The following is a 16,782-nucleotide window of genomic DNA, read 5'->3' as shown; positions in this document are numbered from 1 at the left end:
TTGGAAAAGCATTCCAGGTGAAGCTGGTTGAGAGAATGCCAAGAGTGTGCAAAGATGTCATCAAGGCAAAGGGTGGCTACTTTGAAGAATCTCAAATATATTTTGATTTGTTAACACTTTTTTGTTTACTACTTGATTAGATATGTGTTATTTCATAGTTTTGATGTCTTCACTATTATTCTACATTGTATAAAATAGCAAAAAGTAAAGAAAAACCCTTGAATGAGTAGGTGTGTCCAAACTTTTTACTGATACTGTATATATAGACCACTGGCTGTCACTGGTGTTCACCACTGGTTGCTCTGTAATTATTTTGGTTGTTGGCTATTTGTTGCAGTCTCTCATCATTGTTTTTCTGTGGAGAAAAGGCTGCTGATTTACCCCCCAAAATTAAGCTTGTGTTTCAAAGTAAATATCAACAACTAAGAATACTATCCTCTCGAGGCTAGGGGGCGGTATTTTCACGTACGGATGAAAAGTGTGCCCAAAGTAAACTGCCCGCTACTCAGGTACAGAAGCTAGGATATGCATATTATTAGTGGATTTTGATAGAAAACACTCTGACGTTTCTAAAACTGTTTGAATGATGTCTGTGAGTATAACAGAACTTATTTGGCAGGCGAAACCCAGAGGACAAACCATCCAGGAAGTTTATTTTTGAGGTCACTCTCTTTTCAATGGGATTTCTATGTGTATCTAGATTATTAAGTCACTTGCTTGCAGTTCCTATCACTTTCACTGGATGTCAACAGTCTTTAGAAATTGGTTGATGTTTTTCCTTTGAGAAATTAAGAGGCTGTTCAGAACGAGGGTTGAGTCTACTGTATTGTTGTGGTTGGGGCGCACGACCTGAAAGCTCACTCCACATTGTTTTTATCCGCTATTGAACGCAGTTTATCCCGTCTTAAATTTTATCGATTATTTACGTCAAAAAATACCTAAAGTTGTATTAGGAAAGTTGTTTGAAATGTTTGGACAAACATTACAGGTAACTTATTAGATATTTTGTAGTTGTGTTGCGTGGGTTGGAACCAGTGTTTTTCTGGATCAAACGAGCCATATAAATGGACATTTTGGAGATATAACAACGGAATTAACCGAACAAAAGGACTATTTGTGATGTTTATGGGACATATTGGAGTGCCAACAGAAGATGCTCTTCAAAGGTAAGGCATGAATTATATCGTTATTTATGAGTTTTGTGTCGCGCCTGGCGGGATGAAATATGATTGTCTGTGTTTGTGTGATAGGGTGCTGTCCTCAGATAATCGCATGGTTTGCTTTCACCGTAAAACCTTTTTCAAAATCTGACACCGTGGCTGGATTAACAGGAAGTTAAGCTTTATTTTGACATATTGTTAAATATATTGTTAAATATTTACAATTCTGTAGTTTGAATTTGGCGCCCTGCACTTTCACTGGATGTTGGTCAGGTGGGACGGTAGTGTCCCATCTAGCCTAGAGAGGCTAACAGGTGTTTAAAATTCTCCGCTTATGAGCTCGCTGGTATTTAATAACCATCGGCAGTACAGTTTCCCAGGTAACAGGGCTGTATTCATTCTCTATTCTGAATATTGATGAGTTATTTTGAAGGGATGTGAGTTCTACCGCAATAGTCAATATTTATCTTGTCTCGAGTACATCTCTTTCAAATGACATTCTAATGACTACAACTACAGAACCAGGGAAATTGGACAACCATGCAAACATATTTACGGTACATATGATTTGGATACGTTGAATTCTCGTCGGTTATTGTCACAGCCGTGTATATCCCCCCTCAAGCCGATACCACGACGGCCCTCAAGGAACTCCACTGGACTATGCAAACTGGAATCCATATATCCTGAGGATGCATTTATTGGAGCTGGGGATTTTAACAAAGCAAATTTGAGAACAAGGCTATCTAAATTCTATCAGCATATTGATTGTAGTACCCGGGCTGGCAAAACACTGGATCACTGCTACTCTAACTTCCGCTATGTTACGCGGGGCGGAGCAGGTGAACCCAAACGCAGACTCAGACGACTAGACAAGGATAGGTAACCAATGTATTTATTAAAAATCAGGAGAGGAGATGGGATGCAGTCCAGGGGAATCTTGGGCGGGCAGTAGGGAATCCGGACTGAGGCTGAGGGAAAGGAGATTAGGAACTGGAGAAGCAGGTCTGGAGCGGAATCCAATGAAGCAGTAGAGCGGGGATCCAGGGCAGGGAAGCAGGACTGAGGAGACAATAGAGCAGACGGGACTGTAACGGAGAGAAAAAGCAGTGTGGGGCTAGGGAAAAAAGGCACAACAGAGGCTACGATCTGGCAGCATGGAAGTGGCAGAGCTGAGTATTTGTAGGGTTCTAAGATTATGGAACAGGTTGCAGCTGGTGGGAATCTGCTCTGCTTCCAGCACACCTGTCTCCACTCACACAATCACATACACAGAGAGAGAGAGAGAGAGGGAGAGAGAGAGAGAGAGAGAGAGAGAGAGAGCACTGGGGTGTGGTGGCAGGTTAGGGAGGTCCAGGATGAGAAGTATAGGGGCGTGGCAGGAGCAGATGTAACACGCGATGGATACAAGGCCCTCCTTTGCCCTCCGTTCGGCAAATCTGACCACAATTCCATTTTGTTTCTCCCCTCCTATAGGCAGAAACTCAACCAGGATGTATCCGTGACAAGGACCATCCAACGCTGGTCTAACCAATCGGAATCAACGCTTCAAGATTATTTTTATCACGCGTATTGTGTGTAGATTGATGAGGGGGAAAAAACAATTTAAGGCTGTAACATAACAAATGTGGAAAAAGTCCAGTGGTCTGAATACATTTCGATGGCACTGTATATCTATTACATTGTGTTTTCAGATCTATAAAATGTTCATAACGACATAATTGTGTTTGTTCTCATAAGAAAGAAATCAACAAGTGTTATTGGAACAGTGCCATGTTCTTTTGTTGCTTTGTTGTTGCTGGTACGGCTTTGTAAACGTTAGCTCCAAAAACATCACTGCTATGAACTGGGGTGCCTGTTTCAAAGGTCTCGCATGTGTTTCTCATCAAAGTCTTTATTATGGGTTAACAAAATAACCATTTTTGAGTCATCAGCACAGATAAAAAATCAGTTTTCGCTTCCAAAGATACACATTTTCATTGTTCTAAGTCATTTAGATGGGTATCTGTACAAGTTCAGACTGATGCAATAAATAATAATAAATAGCAATAAAACCAAACCATGAATTTTAACACTGAAAGTCAACCGTTTATATAATTTCTTCCTGGGAAAAGGGATTTCATCCTTTACTGTTTCATGGCATCAGACATAGTATTCTACCCAATCTTTTTAATGTGTTGTGGTGTTGGATTCAAGTGAAGTAAACTACAGAATGTGTGGACATCAGTGATTTAAGGACATAACAAGTGCGTGTGCCACAGCGTAGAAGGCCGTATTGAAGAGTTTTCATTTTGACAATGAGAAGCCTATGGCATGAAGTTGGACAAGCCAGTCTGGGCAAAATGTTTGAGATGATTTACTTTTACATCACATGAGCAAAGCATGAGTTACTGATTGTCTGATGCTAATGTTTATTGGTTTCTTGGTCTTGGGATGATATGATCACACATGATATTATACATTTTTTCTTTCATAATGTTGGGGGTCGGTTGCCAATGTAAGACGTCTGTTCTCGTGCTCATGCAGTTATAATGAATTGGCAGCCGACACATTGACAGCAGACACATACAAATCGAATTACAAACTAAATTCCAAACTATTTCACTCCTGTCAACACTGGAAATATCTACACAAAGAGGTTCTAACCATCTGTCTTCTATGACAACATGATCACCAGACAGGTTATCTTTTCCAGTATAGATTGCAGTATTACATTACATCTCTATATACTGTACAATATAAAGTCAAGACCCTCAGTAGATCTTTATCTCCATGTTAAACATTGGTTTCATCACAGTGATCTCCTGCATAGCTTTATTAAATCACAATGTCTCTTGATGGATGATCTAATTTCTATGAAATTAGCTGGAAGAGTTTCCCTGCTGTGTCAGCTACTAACACAGATGTCGTAGATAGACATGTTATACTCTCTTGGCGTTGTACACAGTATGGTTAAGTCTTTTTGAGTTTTTTATTTAACCTTTATTTAACTAGGCAAGTCAGTTAAGAACAAATTCTTATTTACAATGGCGCCCCACCCCAGCCAAACCCGGACGACGCTGGGCCAATTGTGCACCGCCCTATGGGACTTCCAATCATGGCTGGATGTGATACAGCCTGGATTTGAACCAGGGACTGTAGTGACACCCCTTGCACTGGGATACAGTGCCACTGTGCCACTCAGGAGAATGAAGGGAGATTTGAAGCAATAGCTTGATTTTGTTCTCCTTTTTGAAAAATGTTGTTCCTTTTGAATATCTGACAATAATATTAGCACCTATTTGTTGGTGTGTGTGTGTGTCTGTGTGTGTGTGTGTGAATGAGTCCTTGTGTGTGTGTGTGTGTGTGTGCGTGCGTGCTTGCTTGTGTGTGTCAGCACTCAGATGTCTGCTTGTGGGTTTCCGAGAATTAAATATTGTTACTCATCCTCTCACCTGCTATTAAATCTCTCCTGAGATGAGCTCCTGTACACATACACACAAACACACACACACACACACACACACCAACAAACATGCATAATATGCAGTGAAGACGGAGAGAAGAGCACTTTGAATTCTGTGTGGATTATCTACTGTAGTTAAGATCATTCTTTATTTTGGTCTGGGATCCATAGATTTTCTTTGGCCATTAAGCTTTTATATAGTATAATATATACAGTATGAAAGTCTGAAGTAAACCAGCAATAACATTTATTTCACTTTGACATATATAAGTAGATATATGCAGATATAACTATGTTACCAATGAACTGCCTTGTATCAGGTATGATCTGTTTATGGTCTGGACAGGATTACAGATGAGGGTATCAGTGTGTTTATAATACTATTATTATAAGTGGCAGACAGAAAGCCATAATGATAAAAGCTTATATACCCCTTTACGGGAGAATAATCTAGTTTATTATAGGTTCTATTCTATGTTCATTGTGAGGTTAACTTTGAGTTCTGTGAGGGAGCAGGATATAACTAGCCTGCTGTGTGATTTATCAGGTAAGCAGCAGAGTTTAGTTGGGAATGATGTTGTAAATTCTGAATAAACCCCCTGCAGGTGTACATCTGCAACATCCTCTCTCACAGAGCCCAGGATAATGCAGGCAGGCATTAGGCAGTTGACAGAGCCCAGGATAATGCAAGCAGGCATTAGGCAGTTCACAGAGCCCAGGATAATGCAGGCAGGCATTAGGCAGTTCACAGAGCCCAGGATAATGCAGGCAGGCATTAGGCAGTTCACAGAGCCAAGGATAATGCAGGCAGGCATTAGGCAGTTCACAGAGCCCAGGATAATGCAGGCAGGTATTAGGCAGTTCACAGAGCCAAGGATAATGCAGGCAGGCATTAGGCAGTTCACAGAGCCCAGGATAATGCAGGCAGGCATTAGGCAGTTCACAGAGCCGTGCTCTCAGCCCCAACCTCTTTCCCCAGCCAGGCCCATCCCAAGCAAGCCCCAGCCCCAGCTCGAGCTCGCTGCTCTAGGCCCTATTTCCATTCCCATCCTATGCCCCAGATCATCTCCCCAGTCCCAGACTCATAATTATTCTCCTAGATCCATCCCTTTACACCAAGATACTACCCCATTCCTCCAGCCTACCTGCAGGGTGACTCACATCACACTATACCATGTCCATACACACGCACACCAACTTCAAATAGGTGCTCATATTCTTGTCACATTCACACCACTTCTTAGCCTTGCCTATGAGACAGTGGAGATGTTGGTTCTGCTTCATTTAAGACATGATGAGTTACTTTCCCCTATTCTCTGCCACAGCGCTCCCCACAGCCACAGTGTGTGCTGCTCTTTTCTCTGCATGTTAGCTTCTTATGTATGTCATGTATAGAAACCCTGCATCCCACCACCCTCAAATGTGTTAATGTTTCTCTCTCTCCGTTTTTCCCTTTACCCACACTTTCTCTCTCCCTCTCTCTTTCCATTTCTCTTTCCCTCTCTCTCTCCTCTCTCTCTCCATGTTTCTCTACATCTATCTCCCTATTCAACTCTCTGTCTCCATCTCTCTCTCTCTCCATTTCTCTCTCTCTATCTCCCTCTTTCTCTCTCCCTTTCTTTCCAATTCTCTGTCCCTCTCTCTCTCCTCTCACTCTCCATGTTTCTCTCCATCTATCTCCCTATTCATCTCTGTCTTATCTCTCTCCATTTCCCTCTCTTTCTCTCACTATCTCTCCATCTCCACAGGAAGTTCATGCCATAGCAACACGCTGCCTGCGCTGGTGCGGACTCCGTCTCTGATGATGCAGTCCACTCTGGATATGAAACCCTTTATGCCCTTCCACCAAGTGGACACGTCCTCTGCTGTGGGACTCTTCCCTAATTTTATCACGGTAAGAAATCGCTGCTTTCATTTCTTGTAAGTAATGCTTGCCCGAGCCAGAATGTCCCATAGGACAGGAGACCATCTCCTGTTTCTGTAGTGTGAGGCAGATTGATGCACCCCCTGGATGCTTGTCCTTTCATCTTGTGTACTTGTAGTTTATTGATCTTAGATTTCAGTGTTCTTGTTTGAATCCTAAGAATCTTAACGGCAAATGCACAAGAGAAGTGTGAGTGAGACAGAATGAGAGAGAGAAAGAAGGAAAGAGAGAGAGAGAGAGAGAAAGCACTGCAGTTCACCGTCAAGGCATCGATTTCACTCCTCCAAAAATTAAAGAGGAAACAAAAATCGATTCTTTCTTTTATCTTGCCAAAAATACATCTCACTTTGACAGTTGATGTGGCAGGTGGATATATGACATATCATGAAAAATCGACTGAGAGAGTTAGAGAAAAAATGTGCTATTTAGAACCTAAAAGGGTTCTTCAGCTGAACCCTTTCCCCAGAGGGTTCTACATGGAACCAAAAAGAGTTCTACCTGAAACCAAAAAAGGTTCTCCTATGGGGACAGCCAAAGAACCCTTTTTGAACCCTATTTCCATTCTATTTATATGTCTTCTCCAACCTGCAGAGTCAGACAGAACACTGTTCTGATGGGAGGGACTGAGAGGCAGGCAAGAGGACTCGCCAGCTAATGCCTGTGTTCCCAGACCTGCCATGGACCGATGTGACAACACTCTTTAGCAAAGTTAGTGAGATCTTCGCCTGTGGTCACGGCAAACTGTCAGGAACACTCTGCCTCACAGCGCTGGTCTCCAGCTCAGACCTGGATTTGAACACTACTCAAAATCATTTTGAAATACTCTATCTGTGATTGATTGAGGCTGGCTGATTGCATAGAACCAACAGAAACATATGAAACGTCCCAACCCTGTCCACCAGACAAGGCTAGAGCAAACACACAATAGTATTTGAAATATTTTTAATAGTATTTGAACCCAGGTCTTGCTCCAGTTTATCTCAGCACAGTCCAGTGTGTTTCCACTAGCTGAGACAGACCCATCTCAACCTGACATAATGGCTCTACTGCTGTCATTGACTATTAAGCGGTAGTGCACTGAGTTGATGAGTTCATGTTGGTGGGAGTGATGTTGATTATACAGTGTGACTATAATGATGACACCAACATGAAATATTTTCCACAAGTTATTCCAGGGACATTTATTTTTCAAGACATTTCGAAGAAAAAACGAATTGCAAAATATAACACACTGATGGTGTCCCATATGGCATCTTGTTCCCTATAAAGTGCACTACTTTTTAACCAGGGCCCACAATGCTCTGGTCAAAAGAAGTGCACTATATAGGCAATGTCATGCCATTTAGGACGCTACCATCTTTCATCCTCCCGTTTGCCATTAGCTTTACTGTAGCCAAGTTCTGTTCCATTTTACAGACAGCTATTCAGCCCAAGATATTTACAGCCCACGTGCTGTTGGCGGTAGCCTATTCTGTGTAAACAAAAGTGATTTGACAAGCATGAGCTCTCAGGGTAGATGAAAAAAGGTTTTCAATATTTCCCAGTGTAATGAATAATATACGATACAAAGTGACAGAACAGAACAGAAACACAAGTATTTAGAATGAGTTTTGTTTATTGAGTGTTCTGCTGTGGTTTTGTCTGGTTGGAAACAATGGGAAGACACTAGAAAACCACAGTGACAACAAAACAACAATATGCTCCAAAGCCTGACTATGACATTAGAATTTGAGCTATAGTCTCACTGCGGCTCTTTTCCGTATTCTGCCTTTCAGAAGTATGATTACTACACCCTAGGTTCCCTCTTGAAAGGGCTACAGTAATTGCCTGGTCCCAGATCTGTTTGTGCTGTCTTGCCAACTCCTATGGTCATTGTCACACCAATCACAATGACATAGGCATTAGTGAGACAGTACAAACAGATCTGGGACCAGGCTACTACAGCACAGAATCTAAAGGCTTTTCCTGTCCAGGCATTCACACTCTAAGGTTTCGTCCCAAATGGCACCCAATTCCCCATGTAGTGGACTACTTTTGACCAGAGCCCTATGGGTTCTGGTCAAAAGTAGTGCACTGTCAATGGAATAGGGTGCAATTTGTGAAGCAGAATCATGTTTATTTTGGTCATGTCACCGAGCGGGTGTCTATTTATAATTAGTGTCTGTACCCATCAACTCAGCGTGAAGAACAGTGAGGCTCCACACAAAAATACACGCAGACACGAACCCACACATGTGCGAACACAAACATCAAATGTGCTCTATAACCCAATCCAGACAGGCTGTTATTAGCACCATTGGGATAAACAGGTTCAATTCTAATTCTGTAACATTGTTTAAATACAGGAACTGTATCAAGTGCTGCATGCATTAGACTGATCCCAGATCTGTTTCTACTATCTTGCCAACTCATTAAACATGGCAATGACCATAAGGAGTTGACAGGACAGGTGTAGCATACGGACCTAAAACAGGACATTCCAAGTCATAATGGTAATATAAGGAATGGAGGTTTAACAGTGGTGGACAGATCTCTCTCAACGTTTCCAAAAAAATCTAACATTTAGTATAAAATAAATGTTTTGCTTCCAGCAGCCTTTAGGGTTCTGTTGTTAAAAGAGATGTATTTTCATATCGAGGAGGGAGTATGGTGTTGGAACATATCCAGGGTGATTTCTTCATTGTTGCAGCATCACTGTTCTGTTCTGTAGTAACTGTACTACTGTGTGTTCTGAATCAATAAACCTGTTGAGAACAAACCGCTCTGCAGGTGTCAGAAACTCAGTGTATTCAGGAATACAAAACCCACAGATGGTGAATCGATGTCTTTGTTTACCTCTGCAGCTGCTTTCATTATATAATCCATGAAACACAATATTTAACCACTTTAGCAAGTGGGAAAAGTTTCTGCACATTTCATCAGATGCAATTTCTTTGTTTTAATTTGCTAAGCTTTCAGTCTGTGATTACCTTTATCAGAGAAGGTGCACTTGGTAAGAGACACGTCAACCACAATGAATTAGTGCATTTTCTTTCCCACACTAAGTCTGATCCTCAGTCTTAGTTAGTCAGGCCTATGACACTGGCACACTGAGTGCCTTATCGACATGCTGAATGTATTATAATTTATGATAGCATACTGTATCTACTCTACACTGCAGTAGGTTTTACCTGCTGTATTGAACCTGTATAGTGATAGAGTGAGAGGGGTTGCGTGCTGTAGGAAGACGTTTGGTGGTGGCGCTGATGCAGTGTTTTTATTGCCTGTGCTATATTGGTCCGCTTTTTTGTTTGTTTATTCATTGTAAAAAAAATATTCAGATTTTTCCCGCAGCTATGGTTGTGAGGTTTATTAGTTAACTATTTGTTTACCAGAAGTGATTTCCTATTATTTGCGTTGATGTGGTGAACAAGGGATGATAACAAGTTGTAATTGAAATTCCTTGGACATTGACAGCCATCTGAACAGCCTGAATCTACCCTTACCCCTGCAGCTCTCTCTGCCTGCTTATCACTGGAATGTAATTATCAGTCACTGAATGATAGATAAAGTCACTTTTCTAGGGTTGTGTTGTTGTAATGTGGCATGGTGTTGTGGTGTGAGTAGAGCAGTGGCGGTCATGAAATTTGTCAGACAGTTATTGTCATGCAAATTACTGCCGGTCTCATTGTAATTGCCCGTTAATTAACACAAACATGTTTAGCATCTCCAGGCCTCCATGCATACAAGCCACAGATGTGTGCCTTTGGAACATCTACAGTACATTTGAAAAAGTATAATACATCCAAACACCATCACAATAAATCCATAATTTATTTTAGGTATGTCTAAAGAAACAATATGATATGAAGAAAATGTATTTCAGGTGAACCGAATATGAGTCGGCCTGTATTGTACTGCATGTTATCTGGCTGTATGCCATGCCATAGGCTGTACATTAAAACAATTACACCAGGCAAGTCAGTTAAGAACAAATTCTTATTTACAATGACGTCCTACACCGGCCAAACCCAGATGATGCTGGGCCAATTGAGCGCCGCCCTATGGGACTCCCAATCATGGCCCGTGGATTCAAACCAGGGTGTCTGTAGTGACGCCTCTAGCACTAAGACGAGGTGCCTTAGTGCTAGCCACTTGGGAACAGCGGTCTGTAGGCTAGTTCATTTAGCAGACAGGATTTGCTTATAAGTCTGTGCCATTATTTTATATTATAATTATATGGTTTTATTGTAAGAATTCTATAATTGAACTTAGCTGAATAAAATACAAATAATATTTTTCAGGTGTGAGTGCGCATATGAAGTAGCTGTGTTGAGCGTAAAAGTGATCATTTGAAACATGTCCTATACACTAGATTTAGAGTTATTTCACTAATTTAGTTGTGAATTATCCAAAATCAAAAAATATATGATGTGACTATAGGCTATTGACTATTTGAAAAAGTTACCAAAAAATATTGAGCTCTGTTCCTTGCCTCAAGCTGCACACCTTGTTCTCTCATGAGGTGATCATATTTCCACCCATCAGAGTATTCTCAATTTAATCTTGTTTTTACTATTATGTCAAATTTTGTTTCAATTTAGAATGGTCATTATCAAATGGGTAGGAACAGGGGCAGAACAGGGGCACTCGTATAGCTAATGGAGGCCACTTTCCTGCAGTTTAAATCATGCCTGTTAGGCTACACCGGTTTTATACCTGAGCAGCTGAGCAATACATTTAGTAAGAGCTGGGATCCTCCTCTTTGCATATACTGTAGAAATGTCTGGGTTTATAAGAACACTTATTTCACTTCACGCATCAACCACTTTTTGAGGAGCATGCAGCCTCTCGCTGTGCGACAGGTGATATTCCACCCAACTCTGTATGGCAGGTGCTCTCCAACCCTCTTCCTGCAGCTACCCAGTGCTTACTTTGGGAAACCAGGTGAAATATGTTTGAGAACATCAATACAAAAAAAATCACAACCAAACATATTTTATTAAACTGACCCCTATCTTTGCGCGCTCGAGAAAGGAATGAATGGGAGAGAAGAGATTGATATAAGAATTCCCTATTACTTGGCTATTCAAAATCAAATACAAATTCACTATAATTGTAGGCTAAATCCGTAAGGTGACCTGCACAATCAATGAACCAACAGCATCGCCTAGGCCAATACGTTCTCTCCCAGACTCATGGATAGAAAGCATAGCATAAGGTAACCAGTCCCAGTCCATCCAGTATGCTTAATAATGCAGTCCACACTCAAAGGCTTCTGCATTGCTTGCTGTTTGGGGTTTTAGGCTGGGTTTCTATACAGAACTTTGTGACATTGGCTGATGTAAAAAGGGCTTCATAAATACATTTGATTGATTGAAAGGCGATTACTTGAATTTGTTTAATTTTAGAGTATAGACTAGACCAATTATGTACCAAAGACATCTCAAATAATAAATAAAAAATGTTTTTTTCTGACATATGTGGGTAGGCTATTAGGCTATATATATTGTATAATGGCACAATCATTATTATTATACTTTTAAACATTTTTAATCGTGCTTGGGCTCATATAGGCATATGCGAATGCATAAAAAATGCACAGCTGGAAGGTATACAAGCAGGCATACAAACAGCAGGCAAACAATTAGCTTTGATCTACTCAGAAGAATCAAAAGCAGGTGTATTTATGACCCTGGAGAGAGAACAGGGTGCATATAGCTCAGACCCCACATGCAACACGCACTCTCTCTCTCTCTCTCCAAACTGGAAATCCCTCATGAACTCCAGGAACTTCTTATTTTTGTTTCTTCAACTATATAATGGATTTAGCCCCTGCCTGACTCATGTCTTGTCATGTCTCTAATTGGATAGAATAACTAATGGCATAGATAGAATGGTAGAATAACTGACTCTCTGGCCAAGAACGACTTGCATCTCGACAGATTTTTGTATCTGTTCTCTCTTCTGTGTAATCCAGATTTCATAATATTCTATGTGAGCTAGCAAGAGGTAGGAGAGAGAGCATCAAATACAATGCATTTGGAAAGTATTCAGACCCCTTGACTTTTTCCACAAATAGTTTTTTCCCCCTCATCAAGCTACACACAATACCCGATAATGACGAAGCAAAAACAGGTTTGTAGAAATGTTTGCATATTTGCACATCACGTTCAAGTCCGGGCTCTGGCTGGGCCACTCAAGGACATTCAGATTTGTCCCGAAGTCACTCTTGCATTGTCTTGACTGTGTTCTTAGGGATGTTGTCCTGTTGAAGGTGAACCTTCGCCCCAGTCTGAGGTCCTGAGCATCCACACAGCATGATGCTGCCACCACCATGCTTCACCGAAGGGATGGTGCAAGGTTTCCTCCAGATGTGACGCTTGGCGTTCAGGCCAAAGAGTTCAATCTTGGTTTCATCAGACCAGCGAATCTTGTTTCTCATGGTCTGAGAGTCCTTTAGATGCCTTTTGGCAAACTCCAAGCGGGCTGTCATGTGCCTTTTACTGAGGAGTGGATTTCCATCTCTCCACTCTACCATAAAGGCCTGATTGGTGGAGTGCTGCAGTGATGGTTGTCCTTCTCCACAGAGGAACTCTAGAGCTCTTCCAGAGTGACCATCAGGTTCTTGGTCAAATAAAATAAAATAAAATGTTATTGGTCACATACACATTGTTAGCAGATGTTATTGCGAGTGTATGCTTGTGCTTCTAGTTCTGACAGTGCAGCAATATCTAACATGTAATCTAACAATTCCACAAAAACTACCTAATACACAGAAATCTAAGTAAAGGAATGGAATAAGAATATATACATAAGTATATGGATGAGCAATGACAGAGCGGCATAGGCAAGTTGCAATTGATGGTATAAAATACAGTACAGTATATACTGTACATATGACATGAGTAATGCAAGACATGGAAACATTATTAAAGTGGCATTATTAAAATGACTAGGAATCCATTTATTAAAGTGGCCAATGACTTCAAGTCTGTATGTAGGCAGCAGCCTCTCTATGTTAGTGATGGCTGTTTAACAGTCTGATGGCCTTGAGATAGAAGCTGTTTTTCAGTCTCTCGGTCCCAGCTTTGATGCACCTGTACTGACCTCGCCTTCTGGGTGGTAGCGGGGTGAAAAGGCAGTGGCTTGGGTGGTTGTTGTTCTTGATGATCTTCTTGGCCTTCCTGTGACATCAGGTGCTGTAGGTGTCCTGCCGTACCAGGCGGTGATACAGCCTTACAGGATGCTCTCAATTGTGCACCTGTTTGTGAGGGTTTTAGGTGACAAGCCAAATTTATTCAGCCTCCTGAGGTTGAGTAGGCGCTGTTGCACCTTCTTCACCACACTGTCTGTGTGGGAGGACCATTTCAGTCCTCCCTGACCATGGCCCTTCTCCCACGATTGCTCAGTCTGGCCGGGCAGCCAGCTCTAGGAAGAGTCTTGGTGTTTCTTCCATTTAAGAATGATGGAGGCCACTGTGTTCTTGGGGACCTTCAATGCAGCAGAAATGTGTTAGTACCCTTCCCCAGATCTGTGCCTCAACACAATCCTGTCTCAGAGCTTCTTCGATCTCATGGTTGGGTTTTTGCTCTGACATGCACTGTCAACTGTGGGACCTTATATAGACAGGTGTGTGCCTTTCCAAATCATGTCCAATCAATTGAATTTACCACAGGTAATAAAGTTAAAGTTGTGGAAACATCTCAAGGATGGAAACAAGATGCACCTAGGTCAATTTCTAGTCTCATAGCAAAAGTTCTGAATACTTATGTAAAAAAGGTATTTCTGTTTTTTATTTTTAATACATTTGCTAAAGAAAATACAAATATTTTTTGTTATTGTGGGATATTGTGTGTAGATTGCTGAGGAGTTGTTTTTATTTAATCAATTTTAGAATAAGGCTGTAATGTCAAGGGGTTTGAATACTTTTCGAAGGCACTGTATGTCTTTAACACCTTTCTCTGTAGATGAGCGTCACTGGGTAGTGAACACTACCAGGCTACCATCTGTCCTCCTTCAAGGTGTTCACTCTCCATTGATCTTGGGGTGCTGCTAGTCTGTGGAAGCCAGCTAATGTGTTAGTTAGATGGAAGAGAGCTCTCTATATCTCCCTCTCTCCCGTCTCTCACTCTCTATCTCTCCAGTGTCGGTTCGACACTTAACAGTGGCACTCCTGTCTTCTTGTCTTCCAGATGGATCCCGTGCAGAAAGCTGTAATAAACCACACATTTGGGGTCCCCATCCCTCTGAAGAAAAAACAAGTGATTTCCTGTAACATCTGTCAACTACGCTTCAACTCAGATGTAAGTACAGAACAAGACACCCTCTGGAAGAGACAGTGTGATAACGTGTGACTATGTACACTACGTCATTATTTATTTTGTATCTTTTTCTTGTAGAAAAATGTACTAATACATTCAGGAGAAAGTTCAGATAAAATTATTCATACAGTATAGAATAGTAGTAAAAAGCATGCAGATGAAATATTACATTAAAACAGGATCAACCCCATGAAAAAGACTTCTAACTTAAAGGGATAGTTCATCCAAATTACAAAATGACACATTGGTTTCCTTACCATGTAAGCAGTCTATGGTACGACAGCAATCCATTATTTGGTTTAGTTTCCCTGACACATCCCATTCAAGTCATGGTACCAGTATTAGCATTTTTTGCGCATCATGTCCACATCATCCGAAAGTATCTCAAATTTAATGTGAAGCTCAACAAATATAAGTTACTTTGTTGAGCTTCACAGTTAATTTTAGATACTTTCGGATGATTTTAACATGATGCACGAAAAGTGGTAATATCAGTACCATAACTTGAATGGGATTTGTGCCACAAATTCTAAAACATTAGAATGGATTGCTGTCATACCTTGTCCATAGACTGCTTACAGGGTGAGGAAACCAATGTGTCATTTTGTCATTTGGATGAACTATCCCTTTAAACATAAGTGAAGGCATATCTTCTGCCTAATTAAGTCAGACATACTGTATATATGTATATATTAATGTACTGTAATGTAGTGTAGTGTATATTCTTTGGGTCAAGCTAAGAGGACCTATTTGTTTACAAGCTGTTGACTGCCCATTACTTGTTTCAATATCTGCTGTAGTATAGTAGATGTGCCTCCAATCGTCTTACAAGTCTGTATTCCCCTTCCAATCAATCAATCAATGGCCAATCCTGAAAGCGGTTTGAACACAGCTGATGACGCATTGTGTACAAAATGGTTTGAAGTTGTTTTGTAGTGCAGACCAGACTAGTACTGGAAAGGTGGATATTTTTTGACAAGGTAGACCACAGTATGGGCTATTATAGAGAGACTGTTGTAATCTATAATAGCCCATACTCTGTTGTGCCTGACAGTACAGATGGGTAGTTTTAGTTTGGACACAACCGAATCAGTAGAGGCTGGTGACTTGAAAAATTGAGGAGGATGGGAGACCAACTGTATAACTGTGTAACGCACAGAGATGACAAAGTGTGTTTCAAAACTCGTCAAAGACTAATTATTTTAACCTAAAGCATTTAATAAATGCATTTATGGTAGAATATTATGGGGAATGGGAATGAGAGGGCTACTTACACTGTGTGTGGGAAAGGGATAACAGCAGTGATTGAATGAGGTAATGAGGCATGAGTTGAGGTGTTCAGAGGCTTGACCAGTGCAGGGAAGGATTTGACTGGGAAGACAAAAAACAATAACACCAACACTTTACACAATTAGACAAAAGAGCTAAGAATGAGTTAGTCCAAGCAAGGAGTAAAATCATTGATGTGTAATAATGTGATTGTGTATGTGATCGACTCCACATACAGGAATGAGAGAACATTTATAGCGGTACTCAGTGCTTGGAGGGGAAACATTCAATGTGCCAGTGGATGAGTGGGTACATGAGACAGGGCTTCAGTTCATGTCAGGAGAAAGTTGACAAAGGTCGTGGAGTGGAGTAGTCATCCCCTCTTAATCAGGGAACAGGAGGGGACTTAGCTGTAAATACAACAATAGCAGATACATTCCATTACAGCTGCTCCATCGTAGGTTTGGACAACGAGTTTCTCTATGAACTTAAACTCAGACATCTCAAAATGCATAAAGTCAACCACAGACTGCGGATCTCGCCCACTTGAAACATCGAAGTATCCCAAGAAACGTTCCTGAGTAAAGCCCTGATCATCCACATACCTGACGATAACTGACAACTGCAAGCAGACTGGTGGCACCATAGGTCCCAGAGCGGTGGGGCAATTTTTACCCCCTG

General features: G+C 41.1%; 1 protein-coding gene across 2 annotated transcripts in view; it reads left to right on the top strand.

Moving 5' to 3' along the window:
• LOC109868385 (zinc finger protein 385B) overlaps window positions 1–16,782 on the top strand; it is a 126,061-nt gene that overhangs the window by 73,794 nt on the left and 35,485 nt on the right. For both annotated transcript variants that reach the window (XM_031797785.1, XM_020457908.2), the window contains 2 exons: window positions 6,354–6,499; window positions 14,704–14,814. In XM_031797785.1, coding sequence (XP_031653645.1) covers window positions 6,354–6,499; window positions 14,704–14,814 — 257 coding nt within the window. The remainder of the gene's footprint in view (window positions 1–6,353; window positions 6,500–14,703; window positions 14,815–16,782) is intronic.

Source organism: Oncorhynchus kisutch, linkage group LG2 (assembly GCF_002021735.2).
Source record: "Oncorhynchus kisutch isolate 150728-3 linkage group LG2, Okis_V2, whole genome shotgun sequence".
Lineage (NCBI taxonomy): Eukaryota > Metazoa > Chordata > Actinopteri > Salmoniformes > Salmonidae > Oncorhynchus > Oncorhynchus kisutch.
The sequence above is the reverse complement of the archived record's forward strand: the minus strand, read 5'-3'. Positions and strand labels throughout refer to the sequence as shown.